At 36.3% G+C, this 19,698-nt stretch overlaps 1 protein-coding gene across 2 annotated transcripts in view; it reads right to left on the bottom strand.

Moving 5' to 3' along the window:
* Positions 1 to 19,698, bottom strand: part of LOC144006330 (uncharacterized) — a 31,638-nt gene that overhangs the window by 2,595 nt on the left and 9,345 nt on the right. For both annotated transcript variants that reach the window (XM_077505117.1, XM_077505118.1), the window contains 4 exons: positions 2,199 to 2,258; positions 410 to 517; positions 298 to 334; positions 112 to 215 (listed from right to left, as the gene is read on the bottom strand). In XM_077505117.1, the coding sequence (XP_077361243.1) occupies positions 112 to 215; positions 298 to 334; positions 410 to 517; positions 2,199 to 2,258 (309 nt within the window). The remainder of the gene's footprint in view (positions 1 to 111; positions 216 to 297; positions 335 to 409; positions 518 to 2,198; positions 2,259 to 19,698) is intronic.

Below are 19,698 nucleotides of genomic sequence, written 5' to 3'. Positions count from 1 at the left end.
CAAAAACACGCTTCTGTTCTTATCAATTCAAACAAAGATGAGGAAGGCAAGAAGAAGATGAAAAAGCGGAAAAAAAAAAGAAAAAAAAAAGCAATTGTGGTGACTGCTGACCTGCAATGTTTCCGTAAATGGGATTTTCTGTGTGGCGCTCGGCCTCCTCTCGCCGCTCGGGTTGATGGGATTCAACAAAATGGCGGCCCCCCTCCTTTGATGACCTTTTGGCAACAAAGAAAAGGAAAAATTGTTAGCTACTGTTGTTGTTGTTGTTGTTGTTGTAGAAGAAGTCAAACTTATTACCTGCCTGTTGTGTAACTGCGCACACAACAGCAGCTGTCTGCATTGGTGAAAAAATACCTTAGTTCGGGATGTCGGGCAGACCTCAAGAGGCGCGACATATTTCATACCGTACCTGCGCACAAAGACGCCCGGCGTGTGATGCAACAGGCGGCGTTGACGCACAACGACACGAACAAAGCGGCCGACAGCAGCGTCAGTGCGGCCAGGGTCACCGAGCAATCTCAAGGAAGGAAGCAACAAGGCAAAAAATGAAAATCTTTTTTTTCAGGACAATACTTTCATTCCAGGAGGACATTTTGTGCGTCACACGACGATGTGATGTGCCTGGAAATCTACAGACTTTATTTATTAGAAGCAACAACGATAGCAAGAGCTACAAACATAAACAACAATTTTGAATAAAAACAAATAAAAAGTAACAACAATGATTATCAATATCTATAGCAAGAACTGTACCAACAATTTACAGCAACAACTCTAACAATAATTAATGGCGACAACCGTAACACTGAATTTGACAACTAGCACGACGTAAGCAACTGTAACGCAAACAGCAACTTGATTAGCAACTGTAACAACACCTGCAATTACAACTTAAACAAACAACTGTGGTGATTTCTTTTTAAATTAGCGTTAACTTCAACAACAATGGTAACAACTGTGATAACTGCACCGAGAACTAAAACAACTTGTTATGGTCTGGGTTTTGATTTGGATTTTTGGTCATGTTTTCCTTGTGTCTCCTTTTCTGTCAATGTGTCGTCAAGTTTTATCACGTCCACCTGTGCTCGTTTTCCCGTTCCCTTGTGTTACCCAATCAGCTCCCCAAGCCACTTGTGTCTTGTCCAGGTGTCGCTTGTTGTCTCGTTACTGTGTGTATTAAGTTCCCTGCTTTTGTCGAGTCATTGTCCCTGTCACATTTCGTTTCCTGCGCCTGTCCGTCCTGCCTGTTTAGTTTTCAATTAGTAAGTTTACCCTGAGCGTTATTTTGTACTTTGTATCTTGTGTTGCACTTTGTTTATGTTAAAATTAAAACTTATTTAAGAGCACCCCTGCCACGCCTCGTCTTGCCTCCCTCCACTTGGGTCCACAATCCCCCAGAAACCCAAAAACAACTGCAATGACGACTAAAACAACACCTCTTAAAGCAACAAATGGAACAAGTGTAATAAAAAACAACAACCACCATACTAACAATTTTAAAAACAACCAATGCAATTTCAGCAACTAAGCGACCACTATTTACAACTTGACCTACAACAACTGGAATATCAACTTTAACAGCAAGCAGAACCCCAGTATTAACAACTGTACCAACAAATTTAATAACTACAACTGTAATGACCACTGCAATAACATCAACAACAACTGTAACAGCCATTGAAACAACGGAAGCAGAAAATGTAACGACTACTGTAACAACTGCAATCAATTATAACAAAAACAACAAATGTTACAACTGCAATAACACCCACTGTAACAACTACAAAGTTATGAAGACACCAAATGCAATAGCAACTGTCGCGATACCAAGTGCATTTACAACTCAAACAACTATAACAACTTCAACAACTTTGTTAACCATCACAGATACAATTATAAGAGCAACTTCACAACCGACAACGGAAGGAACTATAAAAACATTTGTAACAAAAACAACTTTTTAAAATGACAACTGTTATAACACATTTATTAATGAACGATTTTAACACGTAACAACAACGTTATTAACAACAACTAACTTGATTTACTGCATCAGTGAATATGAAAATCAACAAGAATGATCAGCAGCATTGTTTGTACCAGCAACACAACACACGTTACCTGTAGCGATATGTACAGTAACATGTTAACAGAATACAATAACATGCAATATGATGCTGATGGTGAATTTCTCTGACCTTCTCTTTGGTTCATGATGTTGTCGTTGGGTCGTGTTGTTGTCCACACCACGCTGTCGTCTGCACACATAGACACGCGCGTACAGGAAATGTTTCAAACCCAGCAGGACGTCGCAATGCAAAAAGTGCGCTTTTGTCAACCACGCGGCCTATAAACAAAACCCAAACTTTCCACTGATCTATTTTGGGCTATCGAAAAAAAAAGAAGAATAAGAAAAAAAAAAGAGCGCCAGTCCACAACAAAAATGAAACATGATGGTGAGGCAATGTATTGATCTCTCATTTGCCCTGGTGGCTTCAAGTTCTCGGTGCAAACAAATATTGAGCATGTTTTATTTTATTTATTTATTTTATACTTTGGAGCCACTATACTTTTGTTCTTATTTCTTTTGAAATAAACAACAGTAACAACTCTACATAGGAACCCCAACCCTAGCATGAAACCCTACTTTGACACCCCAATGCTTGTCTGCAACCTTAAACCCGTACAACTGGCTAAAACCCTACCTTAGAATTATTAACCATGCTTAAAAACACAATTTGAAACCCTAATTATGGCTTGAAGCCCTACTACGAAACCCTAACTTAAACCCTGTTACTTGAAACCCTAATTTAAAACCACAACCCTGCCTCGATACCCGCTTTGCAACCATAACCAGGGTTTGTAACCCTGCTTTGAAACAGTAACCCTTGCTTGAAACCCAAACCATTGCCTTTTTTTCTCTTTTTTTAAAACACCAATCCTGTCTTGAAACCTGGAGCAGGATCTCCGGTTTAAAATCCTACATTGAAACCCCAACCATGGATTAACTTTACTTTGAAACTCCAAACCCTGCTTGAAGTCCAAAACCCCTGACTTGAAACCCGAACCCTGATTTCAAACCCTACTTTGGAACCCTGAACCAGGCTTAAAAGCCTAACTAAACCCCAACTCTTACTCTACTTTGAAACCATGACCCTATCTTGATACCCTCTAATAATCCAAAATCAGGGTTTAGTTTAGAACCCTAAATGTGTTTTAAACATCAATCCCATCTTGAAACCCCATCCCTGGCTTGAAACCCGACCCCTGGTTTGAAAACTCAAACCTTGCTGGTCCCCCAAACCCTAGACTTGAAACCCTAAATCTGTCTTCAAACCCTACTTTTAGAACACTAAACCCGGGAATCAAAACCTACAGAAACTTGAAACTCTAACTCAGCGCCTAAATGTTGACCGAAACTTGAACGCATTTGATTTTTATTTAGTTGCAACATCACGCGCGTTTGTGATTGTTTCTGCTTCCTGTCGGGTACCAGCAGGGGGCAGACAAGCGACACTTTGGAAATCCATAGCGCCACGGTGTCATAACACGCTTGAAATAAAAAGTCCATCCATCTCTTCTTCTCTGCACTGTTTGCTCTCATCGGTGTCGAGGGTGTGCTGTGTTATCGTTTATATTGTTAGGAACTAATAAAGGTGTCTGCTCGTCAATACGATCCTCATCCTTCTCCTCCATCTTGTGTGAATGCTGTGCAGGATGTGAAGTGGCTCTGATGCAATGCGCAGCAACGTTTCATAATATATCAGTCATATCTATTCATATATTTACTGACTTCCATGTCATGGCGCTTGAAAAATCGCATGAAAAAAAAAAGACAAGGATATACAGTTTATTTATTCATTTATTTAGTAATGAATTCAGTTGAGAGGGCTATCATGAGCCTCTTCGTTTTTTTTTTTATGTTATTTATTTATTTAAATAAAAGCATCACTATAATAACAAAAATAATAATGAAAATATGAATTTACAAGAATAAATTTGAATTCATCGTCCTAAAATTAAGAATTAGGAAGCTCAAAATCGATTGTAGTTACTTGTGTGCAGCTTCAACATGAGCAAGCGTCTTTATTTTTCTTTTGCGTGTTATAAAGTTGATATCCGTCGGCTTTTGTAGCTTCTGGAGTCTCCCGAGAGTCTCAAAATTCATTGAAGAAGAAGCCGAAGAGCAGCTGACGGCCTGCGGCTCTGCCATCCTCAATTCCACCTTTTCACGCTGGCCGTCTGTTGTTTTACCGACGCTCGTCATCGATGAATCGGGCCTGCCGAGACGCTCGCAATTATACCCCGATTTTGATATTTTGATTGTTTGGACCGTGTTCCCTCAGGAGTTTAATAAATTGATGAAGGTGGATTATTCCATCAAGAAGGCGTTTGTAGCGAAGGACCTCTTAAGCTCGGCTGCTTTTATTAATTAGCGTGGAAGAAAATGAAAGCGGTTGTGCAGAAATGAAGCTGCCGTGCGGATTAATGCAATTATTACTCAACTCAATTACTAACGGCTCCATCAATTCAAACTTACTCAAAATAATATAGTGCATAAATGTCATTAGCAGTTTTTATAGGGAGTACGTTCACGTCATGTCTCATGAAAAATGAAAGCAATTCACAAAATTTAAGTTAAAAAAAAGTTTTATGGAAGATTTGCAGATTTGAGTATTAGGGCGAATACAAAAGTATAAATATTGTAATCTGACAAGAATTCAAGTCTGATATCTTTTGGAAACAAATTGTAATTTTATGAGACAAAGTCAGATTTTTAATTGCATTTTTTTAAGTAAAATGTCACAGATTAAAAATAAAGTTAGCTAAAAAAATTTATGGGGGAAAAAAAAACAACTTATGGCAGGAGAAAAATTTTATTGTTTGATATAAATGAAAGGTTTACAAGGATAAATTCAGATTAGCTTGATAAATTCATTTCCAAGATTGCAACCTTAAATGAAAAAGAATTTTTGTTTTTTCAAATAAAGATATAATCTTACTCGAAAAGTCAAAATATTTCACAACAAAAAAAAAAATCAGAATTTTGTTGTATTATTTCCATCAAAGTTTCCTTCGTATGTGAAAAATAACTTTTTTTTGTGTGAAAAAGCCAAAAATTGTATTTTAGCTTTTGAAAAGAACTAATCTTAAAATTAAGTATTTTTAGAGAAAAATAACTTAGAAATTACAATAATAAAAAATCATACTGTACTTTTTGCTGTTGTTTCTTAGCTAAAAGTTTTTAAGTTAAAGTGATACTTGACTCATTGAACAATTTTCAGCAGTGAAAAGTTCTTATTTTGCCCAGAATGAATTTGATAATGTCATTATTTCTTATGTACAATTAATACCTTTAAAAAGTAATTTTTCGACTTGCTGTCGACTGATGATGACATCACCTGTGCTGAGGAAGTAGGTAACAGCCAATCACGGCTCACCTGTTTTCTGGGTTTGGTCAGCAAACTGAGCCATGATTGGCCGTTACATACTTCCTCAGCACAGGTGATGTCGTCATCAGTCGACAGCAAGTAGAAAGATTACTTTTTAAAGGTATGAATTGCACATGGAAAATAATGAAGTTACGACATTAATTATAAACAAAATATTAACTTTTTTTACTGCTGAAAATGGCTCAATTAGTCAAGTATCCCTTTAATAATAGTGTTTTTTTTTCATGGGAACAAAAGGTGTAATCTTATGAGAAAAAGCAAAAAGCTGCGTGATAATACTTATCCCGACTGATCAGTCATGATTCCTGCACCCACTAACGTCTGCCAATTAGCATACGTGCTAAATGTTAGCGCAAGAAGCTTGACCTACTTTTTGACCTCATCTTAAAGAACAAGGGAATAGTGTTTGACAAATGGTATGAGATTGATTTCATTTGGGTTATAGCTGATAAATTAATGCGATAAAGTCACATTGTACTTGTTTTTTTGTTCCTTACGTAGAAAGTTTTAAGTTAATGACAAGTTTTTTCCCCATGTGAACAAATGGTTGAATCATATGAGAAGCAGCTAATATTGTTCCTGAGTGCTAAGTCATGATTCCCGCCCCCGCTAACGTCTGTCAATTAGCATGCGTGCTAAAGGTTAGCGCAAGAAGCGTGACCTACTTGTGTTCTGTTTTTCAACGCATATTTTTCGAGCCGTTGCACCTAATGGAGGTCAGCTTTGTTGCGCCACGTCAGTTGGCGCTTGCTGTTAGCTTGCTGCTGATGCGTCCTACTTTGTGTTTGCCATGTAGCCATGTTAGCACTAGCATGTGCAGCATGTTGCGGGTGTGGAGTCGTGGGTTGGATTTTCACTTCAAAAACAACAAAAAGTTTTTCAAGTGAATGCTTGGAAACACGAACGTTGCTTAATATAAAATATTGTTTTGTTATGAGAATGAAGTTGGATTTTTATTTTTTTTTTAAAGTTAGATTATTTTAGGAAAAGAAATAATCAAAAAAAGTATTTTGTGGAGAAAAAAAGGTGGAATTTAATGAGATAAAGTAGCACCTTAAAAAAAATCCCAATAAAAAAAAAAAAGTAACTTTTTTAAAAGTCGAAATTTTACGAGAATTTTCTTGAGAAAATAATTGCAACACAAAAATCATCCTATTTTCAGAGGAAGTTTAAATCTCGTGAGAAATTCTTAAATAGAATTCTTACAACAAAAGTTGAGAGAAAAAAAATGTGTAAATCTTATAATAAAGTTGCTTACTTTAATAAAATTCTAATCTTGTCGGAAAATTATTTTAATTTAAAAAGAATCTTGTTACATGAAAAAAAAAAAAAAAAACTTTTTAGAAACAGTTAAGAAATTCAGATTTCTGGGTGAAAAACGTCACCATCTGAGAAGGATTAATCGCAATCAGGTTAATTTTGAGGAAAATTAATGGAAAAAAAATCTGCCTTAGAATAAAATCTTGAACACAGTTTCTTAGGAGCAGTGAAGTCAAATTGTACAAATTAAATTTGAGAAAATTCCAAATCTGATAATGGTTAAATCGGATTATTTTTTGTGCATTTTTTTTTATAATAAAAAAAAAAAAAAAAAAGTCTAAACATACTTGCCAGTCAAAAATGTTTCCTCTACATTAGCTGTTCCACGCTTCCATAGTTTACAATGTATTTCTGAAAAAAGTCACACAATTCTGAAAAGAATAAAATCAGACAATTTTTTAGAAAAAAAAATATTTTAAGTAAGTTAATTTATTCAAAGCAAATTATTTTAAAGACAAATCGTGAATTGTACATTTTTTAAGTTACTAAAAAGTGTTGTAATATTAAACTGACTTTTTTTTGGTAAAATTTGAATGTGAAATATATATATTTTTTTTTTTATTAGATTGTGAACCGAGAGCATACGCACAATTAAATAAAAATGTCTTTTTGAATCATCCATCCTCCTCCACATCATTTTTTCTTCCTTCCATCCTTTGTCGCGTTTGCGGCGAGTGACAAACACAAAGGAAGTCGTTAGCGTAGCGTACTTATATAACTGCGCGCACACGCACGCGCACGCACAGCATCCAGACAGCAACGTCAAAGGCGATTACACATGTCGCCGTTGATTCTTCTGCCCACATCGCGGCAAGCGTTACGTAACCAAACAAAGCAACATCCGACGTGCCATGTATGACATACTGTACATACATTGTACTGTATGTGCATAGTTTGTTTGCATGTGCATTCATACAGTGTGCAGAATTTATAGCATCATTTTGAGCACATCTCAATCAAAAATGATATATAAAAACAGCAACAATAAAGTCAAATATTTACTGTATTGTATGATTAAAAAAGAAAATAGTGATTCACTAAACCGATGTAGTGAGGGATGACTGGATAGAGGTGCACCGATCAATTTTGTATATATATATATATATATATATATATATATATATGTATGTATATATACACAAATCTTAAGCGGTTCAATAAACACCGTTAAAGGCATTTGAAACAAAGTGTTGAAGTTTGTATCAGTCAAAAACTTGACATTCTTCTTTTTCTTTTTTACCTGCAAAGTTGCAAACCAACATCAGCTTCCAATATTGGTTACCAGCGTCATTGACCAATTATCGGCACAAATATCTCCACTGTCTATCATTTCCATGGGCTGCCAGATGCCGATTCTACAGAGTATTCTCCACTTTGGGGAAACAATCGAAGGCGTGAGAAGACAAGCGCGTGTTCAAGCACACAATCACACTTGCCAAACACGTCGTCCTCAGACCCCCCGGCGTGGAAAATATTGTCTCTTCTTTCCGACTCCCCCGTGTGGGAGCCAGCCTAAAAGAGAACGAGGGTCTGAAAAGGGGATAAAAGTCTCCCTTGCGGTGGACGTGAGGTCAAAGCAAAGTTAGTGGGGGAAAGTCAATGCCGACCGACTGGTGGGTCTTTTGACATTGTCTTAAAGTAGCGTCGCTTTCTTTATTTGTTCAAAGGCTCCGTCCGCATCGACCGTTCTCGTTATCGACCGTGCATCCGGCAGACGGGGACGCGGTCTTCGTCCTAATTGGATCCCGCGTTTGTGGAAAGAGAAGCTTTCACACGTTCATCAACAACTTCATTAAGGTTTTAAATATGAAAACATTCGGTTTTTCACTGTGTTGGTTTTGTGTCAATATTATGAAGGCGGTTTCCCTGAAATTTGGTCGGCATGTCAGTCATGGGTAGACCCACAAAAACTTCTCAAAAATTCATGCCTGAAAAAGACACAGTTGCCATTTCAGTTTGAATGTGGACATTTTTCAGTAATTTTGGGCATTTCCAGGTGTCCTCCAAGAATAAATTCATCAAACAGATTTTGTCGGATTCCGAGCAAATTGGACATGACAGATGACAATACCAAATTGTTAAACAATTTTGTTTCGGTTAGTTTTGGTAGGTGAAGCATGATGGCAGCTTTTGATAATACGTCATGAATAGCAAACTTTATTTTTTATTTTTTTATTTTGTCCCTGAAGTTTGCTAGCTTTAAGCACACAAAATTTGTTAGGCAGTTTCACTTAGCAACATGAAATTTGGTATCATGAGTCGACCCACAAAAAGTCTGAAGAACCCTAAACACAGAGGAAATCTGTCATTTTGGGTTGTAAATTGGCAATTTTTGAGTCCATTTCCAACATGAATGATGAGTGCTGAAAATGCAAATTTTCTTGAAAATTCAGCCTCTGAAGTCAGAGTCACTTAGCGATATGAAATTTGGGAGGCATGTCTACCGTGAGTACAGTAGACCAACAAAAAAGTCTGAAGAACCCACGCCCCTAAACACAGAGGAAGTCTTCCATTTTGGTTTGCAAATTGGCCATGTGTGAGTACATTTTCAGCATTACTGATGAATGCTGAAAATGCATTTTTTTCTTGAAAATTCAGCCTCTGAAGTCAGAGTCACTTAGCAATATGAAATTTGGTAGGCATGTCTCCCGTGTGTAGACCAACAAAAAAAGTCTGAAGAACCCAAGGAAACACAGAAGAAATCTGCCATTTTGGCTTCCAAATTGGCATTTTTTTGAGTACATTTCCAACATGAATGATGAATGTTGAAAATTAAAATTTTCTTTAAAACTCAGCCCCTGAAATCAGAGTCACTTAGAAATTTGGTAGGCATGTCTATCATGAGTAGACCAACAAAAAAGTCTGAAGAACCCAAGCCCCTAAACGCAGAGTAAATTTGTAATTTTGGTTTGCAAATTTCCAACATGAATGATGAATGCTGAAATGCAAAATTTTCTTGAAAATTCAGCCCCTGAAGTCAGTTACTTAGCAATATGAAAGTTGGTAGGCATGTCTATCAAGAGTAGACCAACAAAAAAAGTCTGAACCCAAGCCTAAACGCAGAAGAAGTCTGCCATTTTGGTTTGCAAATTGGCAATTTTTGAGTCATTTTGACCGTTTCCATCATGAATGATGAAAAAACAAAATTTTCTTGAAAAATCCAGCCCTGAAGCCAGTTTCACTTAACAACCACGAATTTGGTAGACGTTTCTATCATGAGTAGATCCACACAAAAAAAAAAAAAAGTGTCACGACAAATAATGGAGGAATTCTACCATTTTATTTTGAAATGGGACATTTTTTTACCATTTCCAGCATGAATGATGAATGATGAAAACACATTCTTAAAATTAAATTCTGCCCCTGAAATCATTATCCCCCTGGGAACATGAAATTTGGCAGAAATACCTATCATGACTAGACCCACAAAAAAAGTCTCAAGAACCCAAGCCCCGAACCACATAGGAAGGCTGTCATTTTGCTTTGAAACAGGCCATTTTTGAGTCATTTTGGACATTTCCAGGAGTCTTCCCAGAACAAATTCATTGTATAGATTGTGTGTGGGTGGAGCATGGCAAATTTGATGACTCACCAAAGCCTGGGGTGTGGGTGGGTTTCACTTCACGAGGTACACAATTTAATGTGATCCACTACAAGAGCTATACAAGATCAAACCTCACAAGAAAAAAAAAAAAAAAGAAAAAAAAAAAAAACTAATGCTGGGTTTCAAATCTATGATCTCACTAATCTTTCTATAAAATAAAAACCAATAATCCATGTAAAAATAATAGCGTAGGTTTTTGGACACAGTTTGGATGCAGGCAAACGTCCAGGCACCAATGCGGGATGAAGGGAAGGTGTGATGAGCTCTCACAACATATAAAGCATCATTCTCTTTTCACATGCTGATCTCAAATGTCTTCTTTTAACTGGAGCCGTGCATATCCGACGTTATTTCACTCTTCGTCTTTCATTTGTCATCTACAAGGCAAGGCAAGTTTATTTGTATAGCACATTTCATACACAAGGCAACTCAATGTGCTTTACACAAAGAAAGACAACACATTAGCATCAACAAACACAGTAGTTAACATTCAGAGGAGAAGAGGAAATAAAAGTAGGTTACAACATTTACTAAAAGAATATACATTGACAATGTTAAAACATTACTCAGCAAACTTTAAAAACATTTAGCGTAAGGAAGTTTAAAATAATAATAAAAACTAGACTAAGTGCAATTTTTGGTGAAATTGCGTGGGAATGCTGAAAGCTGAATGCTAATAACTGAATGCTAAGTTTTAATTGAAGTTGAAAGATAAATGAATAAGAAGAAAACTTGAACTGAATCTCTCTAAGGCGGGATTTAATCATTTCAGAGAAATTATAATCCATTTCCTGAAACGAGTCAGTTGGTACCAAACCATCGAATGTACTAAAAACGTGGTACAAGCGGGGTATGAACCCCGGTTCTCCATGGGGAGAATTGGCATAGTTATATCACTAAGCATAATTGCCATGGATATATTTGCAATGCACAGTTAGAGGTGGGACCCGGGACCTCCTGGTTACTGGACAATGCACTTAACCAAGTGTGCCACTGAGCAGTTTCAGAGGGCTGGTAATGATGATCAGTTGTATGTGTGGAAGTGGGTGTGGAAAGTGGGACTTCAAATAAGTTTGTCAGTCCCATTGAAAATGAATGGGGGGAAAAGTTGATATTTAACGTTAAATTGTGTGAGTACTGTAAGTGATGTGGAATCAAATGATATATACCCCGCAAGGTGTGAATTTTTGAAGCAAGTTGAAATTTGAACGGTGTAAATCGGAAGTATTATGTGGGAGTTGTTTCTCGGCAAATAAGTGAGAAGATTAAAAATCCGAAGAACATATGTGGGATGCTTTCAACATTCCCACAATAATAATTAAAAAGGAAAAACAAACCTGATTAATTAAAGCTGTTTAAAAGTCCATAATCAAAGGTATGAGAAAAAAAAGCAAAGTTTTTTACCTGGATTTAAAAGCATTTACATTTGGGGATGTTGGCAGCCTATTCCATCTGTGTAGAGCATAACAGCTAAATGCAGCGTCACCATGTTTGCTTGGAACTCTGGGTTCCACTAGTTGGTCCAAGTGTGTAGATCTCAGAGCCCTGCTGGGTTAGTACTCAATCAGCATTTCTTTGATACATTCGGGACCCAAACCATTCAGTGATTTATAGATGAGTAGCAGAATTTTGAAATCTATTCTACAGTTGACTGGGAGCCAGTGTAAAGCCTTAAGTATTGGAGTGATATGTTCTGATCTCTGCATGCATCCCCTTTTCATTTATTAGAATTTTGAAGTGCAGCGTATGATAGGCAATATTCCCACGAGCTTTTACAGCTCAATCAATTTGCAAACACGGCGCCGAAAGCTCTTAAGGACAACGCGCTTTTGTTTGTCCTTAAGCCACTAGTAGAATTAAAAGTCCCAAAAAACACAATGTAAAAAAGAAAAAAGAAATCTCTCGGGATTGCAGGGGATATTAAAAAATCCATTCAAGTTATTCTGATGTTTTTTCTTTTCGCCCTTCCTGTTTCCACACAGCAATAACTTGTGCAAAAGATTCATAAGCGTGTGAATAATGCTGCCCCTCATAAATCTCCGTAATGCAGCCAGCCTTCAACGACCACACAAATAATACAAAAACAATAAAAAGGAAAACTGACAGGACAAGCATATTTTTTTTTACGTTAACTCTTCTTTTCATTGAGAATGTTTCAGATATTCATCTGCTGGATGTGAATGCGACCCTTTTTGCCGCCACTGGAGCAAAATGGTGTCATTTTCCTTCCATATTTGCTGCAATTTGTCACACGTGCACAATTTAGTGTATTTATACGGAAAATGCACTGGCGCCAGCATGCATCTGATGTGTCGAAACACATCAAGATTGGGTTTGATTCCTTTCTCTAGTGTATGTATCAAACAACAGTCATAATAATAATAATAATAATAATGCTGCTGATGATAACAGTGATAGCAAGTGCATTTGGAATGTATTTCTCCCATTGGTAACATGAGATGACTTTAGGACAAAACAAGCAAGCAGTGGAAGAAAATTGTCTTGAGTGCTTTTCACAAAGAAAAAGAAAAGAAAATCAGCACCCAAAGTTTGTTTCACACAGCGACATGAAATTTGGATGTGCATATCATTAGTAGAGCCACAAAAAAAAAAAAAAAAAAAAAAAAAAAAAAAGCGACACCTGAAAAGACGCAGTTTCGGTTGAATCAGCATTTTGACCATGTCGTGACATTAGGGGTGTCAGGTAATTATTTTTTTAACGTAATTAATCGCACGACTTCAATAGTTAACTCACGATTAATCGCAAATTTTATAGCTGTTCTAAATGTACAATAGAATGTAATGTACATTTTTTTCATACTCTAGTTAACATAAAATCGGGAAAAATGTTAAACTAAGAAATCTTTTAGTCATTGATACAGTGATTTTATAATAGTAATTGATACAGTGATTTTATAATAGTTCATAAAATTTAGTTAAAATTAAATAGATGTACTGCACTGTAAAATATGTCTTGTATTGATTTGTGTTGGTAATTTTTCTGCCACTAGATGGCATAATTGCATTTGTAAGATGTGACAGCTCAGTGCGTTTTTGTTTTCACATTAAAGAGCTATCTAATCTTTAACATTAAGCAACTTGTGTAATTCTGCACATTTCTAAAATTGTAAAATACAACTTGATCCTAGTTTCAACAAATATATGCATTATTATTACATTTATTACTGCTAAATTTTGACATGGACATGTCTGCTGCATTGCAACTGGAATTCCCCCACTACAGGCTTTCCAAGTAAAGGGCGGTCATCAACCGTACGTTACAGAAAGAAAGAAAGAAAAAAAAAAAAGTGGCATTAAAGGAACTCAAAATTAACGCACTAATTTTGACACCACTACGTGACAACATATATATATATATATATATATATATATATATATATATATATATATATATATATATATATATATATATCCTTTTTTTTAAATTCAGCCTCCAAAGCCAGTTTCACATAGCAACATATAAATAGGTAGACTTTTCTACCTTGAATAGACCCACAAAAATGTCTCAACGTCATGACCAAAAAGATACAGAAGTCTGCCATTTTGGTTTGAATCGGCCACAAAGTTCAATGACGACACCAATTCAGCCCTCAAAGCCAGTAAACACAGTAAACTGACATTTGGTCAACATGTTTATATCATGGGTAGACCCACAAAAAAAAAAAAAAAAAAAAAAAAGTCTTAATAAGCCATGCCCAAAAATTTTGGTTTGAATTTCAAAATGTCAATTTTAGGGTCATTTTGGCCATTCCTTCAAAAGCAACCATGTCCTCGATATTTTGTTTAGTTGCTACCAAATTTGAACCTCAGACAAGACAGCTGGAAGACAATAAATAGGGGATAAGATAAACTTGATTTTTTTTTCTTGTTATTGTGAGTAGGCATATCATTGTGTCAGTTTTGTGACTTATAAAAACACAAACCAAACATTTTGAAAATTCAGCCTCAGAAGCCAGTTTCATGTATCAACATAAAAATTGGTAGACTTTTCTATCTTAAATAGACCCACAAAAAAAAAAAAAAAAGTCTCTGGAAGCCCCACCCTAAAAGCCACAGGAAATCTTTCACATCTATTTGAATTAACCATCTTAGGCTCATTTAGGCCATTTTCAGCTACTTTTCAACGTCAAACTTGTCCCACTGCACCCAAATTGTATACAAAAGTGACCTTTCGGGCTCTCCGTATGAAACTTGTTGCCACCTTGACACACATACAAACATATTATAGAATATGTGACGTGTGCAAAATCAATGGCAGGCAACCTTTGCATGTACGGCATTCTGTGAAGGTCAGCAAATAATAAGTCATGGCAAGGACTGTTCAATCAAACAAGCTCGATTGATATTCTATAGTCGTATGTATGTACACTATTAAAGAAAATATACAGACCACTTACTTATGCGGCAAACAGGCCAGACAGCCAACACTTGATCCATTTTAATACCCATTGAGCCAAGAAGCTTTGAGGGAACAAACTACTACTTATATTATTGTGTAAACTCATCAAAAACTTGTTTCGTTTTCCTATAAGATAAGAATAACATCAATTATAAGAGAGATATTGGAACATGTCTGACTAAAGCCAAATCGTCTCATTTCATCACACACAACCATTTATTTATTTATTTATATATATTTTTTTAAAATGTACACATAAGGCTAATACTCGTGTTCAAACACAGATGCCCAAACACAAAGAAATGTATCAACGTGCAAATGACTTCTGCCTACACAATAACACACTTTCACATGAAAATGAGAACTTTTTCATATTCACTTTGGGGAAGTCTCACTTTTAAATTTAATACCAGGTAGAAAAAGAAAAAAAAATGAAAGCATTCTCCTTTGTTAATGGTGACACATCAGAAATGAAACGTTTTGAGGGGCGCCAACATCAATTATTACCTTTTTTGATCGTCTCCGTACACAATTTGTCATCCTGTTGGCTTTTATGGTTCATATTTGATATGCCGCGCAACCCCTGCAGTCACACAATCCTCCTTTGACGTAAACCGCCGTTTTCATTTTTAATTTTCTTTGCGACGCCCAGACGGCCCGCAGAACTTCACCTGCAAGCAAACTGAAATTACATTTCCACTATTTTAATTAACGTCGCAATATGTTTATTATTGCGGCTAGTTTCAGTTTCTCTTTGGAACAGGAGTTTTCCTAGGTAGGTCTCGCATATAAAACTAACATTTAGCTTAGCATTTAGTTAGCCTTAGCAACATGAAATTTGGTAGGCATGTCAATTGTGAGTAGACAAAAAAAAAAAAAAAAAAAAAAATTCTCAAGAAGCCTTGCTCCAACTGTCAAGGGGGTCCTCCATTTTTTTTGCTTTGAGGGGGCCATTTTAGAGTCATTTTGGTCATTTCCAAGTTTCCTACTTGTACCAGTTTCACTTAAGAGCATAAAATTTGGAAGACGTGTCAGTCATGACTCATGAGTAAACCCACCAAAAAGTCTCAAGAAGCCACGACTGAAAAGAAACTTTTTATCATGACTAGGGTCATGCAAGGGTAATGTTTTGGTCATGACCGTGTGGTCAAGTGTCTGTTTTGAACTGATGTAAGAGCATCAGGTTTCAACTGGTGAAACGCTATGTGATGTCAGGAGCTATGTGATGTCAAGAATCTTTAATCTCTTTATCTGGGCAACAGCCAACCAGATAATTCCATGTCAGTACTGTTACCCACATGACTAGCCACAACCAATCTGATTGATTCACTGTCTATATAAACTGTCTGAGAAATGTGTGTTTTGTCCGATTATTACCTCTGTTCCTCTGTGAATCTCCACAGCCCAAGGGGGCTTGGCGTCTCGTGATTCTCTATGTGTTCTCGTTGTTTTTCGTTTAGTCAAGTTGTGTGAATAAATAGTTAAATCCTATTTGCGTCTGCGTTTTGGGATCCAACCTCAGTACGTAACACTTTTTTTTTGTGTGTGTAATTTTGATCATTTACATGTCTCCTTTAAAGATGAACCTGTCCTGGACATTTTGTCTAATTGCTACCAAATTTGAATCATGTTTACTGGACATATGTCTGAAACGCAGGGTTATTATAGTTTTGGAATGTTTCATTTTAGTTTGTTTTTATTTCATTTTGAGTTTTGTTTTTTAAATGTAGTTAGTTTTAATTAGTTTTCAGGGTGGTTCTATTAGTTTTTATTAGTTTAGTTCTTTAATAAATGCTTAGTTTTAGCTAGTTTCAGTATTAGTTTTAGGGGTTTTTTAAGTGTATTACTTGTGCGCAATATTTAAAAAACACCATGGGAGCGGCGACGTTTGAAGGTGCTTTTCTATTGGCTGCTGCTAGATGACTTTTGTGTGACACATTTTCAAACATCCTTATTCCGGTTAATATCAAGTCAAGTCAAGTTAAGTCAAGTCAAGTCAAGTCATCTTTATTTATACAGTGCTTTCAAACAGCCCTAGCTGTCACAAAGAAATAAATCTACTTAAAATCACATTTGAAATAATTCCCAAAGGCTCATGCATCAAATTAATTACCAAAGACTAAAACAACGGACAGTTTTGCTATAATTAGAGTTAGTTTTAGTTAGTTTTGTAAACATAAAATTAGTTTTCAGTTAGTTGTTTTTTTTTTAAAGCGTTTTCATTTTTATTTATTTCGTTAACAATATTGTTTTTTGAATTTTAGTTTTAGGTTTTTTGTTAGTTTTAGTTAACTAAAATAACCTTGCTGACACGAAATTGCAAATCATATTAGTTTTTTGTCATTCTATGTTGGTGGACAACTCACCAACTCAAAGATGAAAATAAGCCCAGAGCTGAAAATACCGTATTGAAAATTCAGACCCCTTGACAGTTTCGATTAGCAGAAAGAAATTTGGTAGTGTTGTCTATTATGAGTAGACGGAGAAGTCTCGAGAAGTTTTGGTCAAAAAGACACAGAAAATCTGCCATTTTGGTTGGAATTTGAAATGTCCATTTAGGATGATTTTGCCAATTTCCATACAATTTCTTCAAAAGTAAACTTGTCCTAGAGATTTTGTCCTATTGCTAAGAATTTGTAACCACGTTTACTAGATGCATGACTGACACAAAATAGTGACTCATATTAGGTTTTTGTCGTTCTATTTTGGCTGAGCATGATGGCGAATTTTGATTTTTCACCTCTCAAAGATGAAAGAAACAAAGAATTAGCAGCATGAAATTTGGTAGGCATGCCTATGATGAGTAAACCCACAAAAATTCCCCAAGAACCAATGCTCAAAAGTTACAGAAATTTGGCTCTCTTGGTTTGAATCGGCAGCGCAGTTCAATGAATTGCCATACAAATTTTTAATTCTTTTTTTTTTTTTTTTTTTTTTTTTTTAAATAAATCAGCTGCATGACATTTGGTTAGCGTGTCTATCCCGAGTAGGCCCCACAAAAAAAGTCTCAAGAAGCAATGCAAAATTTTGTTTGGAGTTTGAAGCATCCATTTTAGGGTCATTTTGATAATTTCCTTCAAAATCAAACTTGTCCAAGAGATTTTGTATAGTTGCTACCAAATTTGAACTTTATACGAAACTAGTGTTGTTCCGATACCGTTTTTTTTTGGCTCCAGTTACCGATACCCAGCTTTGCAGTATCGGCCAACACCGATACTTAAGTTTTTTTTTCCCCTCAACATGAAAAAGCTGTCCTGTTATTGGTTCAGAGCATTCAAGGGCCAATAGGATATCTTAGATCGGCATGCAGTGAACATGTCACATACCAGTGAATGTCGTGCACGAGCAAGACACAAGATGCTGCATCCAAATTCCTATATTAGCGTTGGAATTAATGGTATTGGCATGTTACTTGTGAGTACTCACCGATACCGATACCACTGTTTTTGTGCAGTATCGGCACCTCTGCCGATACCAGTATCTGTATTGGAACAACACTATACGAAACCGACACTAAATTGCAAAACATTTGTGTTTTCATCGCACCGCCTTGGAGCATGGCGGCACAATTTGATGACTTTCAACTCTGGATTAGTTTCTTTCTTGTTATCCTTATTTTGATGGCTTTTTGCATTCTTCAAAATGTGTGGATTACAATTTGCTGTTCTATCTTGTGCCACATATCGTCTAAATTCAATAAAAATGTCCCCTTTTTCACACTTCTCTAATGAAAGTTTGATGATTGTCTGACAAGATGCAACTATCTCCTTGTATATTATTCAAAACAAATAGGAACCTTGTTTTGCCTCTCAGTCAGACGCAGCTCATAACCTCCGTGCCTTGGGAAAAAAAAAAAAAACATCAAAAATGAATTTGAATCAACATAAAATGAAGGTGAGCTGACTCTTTATTGACACTTGCACACAATAACTCCCCCAAAATTATGCGGTGAAAAGATGGACGTCATCGGATCGGCGTGGTGGTGCCGGCGTGAAGGGCCCTTCAGTGTGGCCGCGTTTTCAAAAGTTCATCCATATTTCATGTGAAAAGGACGCACGGGACAAAAGACAGGCGTATTAATTCAATCCACAGGGCTAATTAATTCTCTTAAGGGTTTTTTAAAGGTGCCCACGCGTCGATTCAACCACTGTGAGCAAAACACACAGTCAGCTAAGCTACGCTAAATTAAGCCCAAAAGTGAAAAGCCAATGACTTAAAAACTTCAAAAACAAGTTCCAGTCCTCCACTTTTTTTTTTTTTTTTTTTTAATTTGGAAACCCTACTTGTGTCATTATCTCTTAAAATACATTATTGATACAGCTGGATCAAATATCAATGCAGTCCGTTGAGCTGAATGCTAATGCGAAACGTCTCATATAATCATTCATTGATGTACCGGTATTTAATTTTTCAATTACTGTATTTCTTAAATAATAATAAAGTACAATACGAAAGAGTGCTGACCACCACCACGTATAAATATAATGTTACCTTCCTGCCATAATGACGTCATTTAGTTCCTGTCACAACTTTGTGTAGGCCTCTTTTCCCTCCATTACATTCATGGTCACTCAAACTCTGCATGAACTTTATGCGTTCTTTCAACTTTGTGGTGACTCATGAAATAGTCATCGTCTCGTTCCGCGTCATTCACTGTGGTTGCAGGCAGCCAGTGCGGACAATGCCGGAATTTTAAAGAAAGACGTCAAAAGGAACATCCGAGTTTGAATGTTCTTTGTGGTTCCGTGAACAGTGCAAGACAAAGTCTTCAAGTGTACCTAATGAAGTGTCCAGCAAGTTCAATAATTACAAGTAAATCCAACGTTGCATCAATGTTAATCTGCCTGGCATTTGGCTCATCATATTTGCAGTTATATAAAACAGGCCAGGTCACTTTAATG

The sequence above is a fragment of the Festucalex cinctus genome, chromosome 18, assembly GCF_051991245.1.
Source record: "Festucalex cinctus isolate MCC-2025b chromosome 18, RoL_Fcin_1.0, whole genome shotgun sequence".
Taxonomy (NCBI): domain Eukaryota; kingdom Metazoa; phylum Chordata; class Actinopteri; order Syngnathiformes; family Syngnathidae; genus Festucalex; species Festucalex cinctus.
Note: the sequence above shows the minus strand (reverse complement) of the source record. Positions and strands in the feature narration are given on the sequence as shown.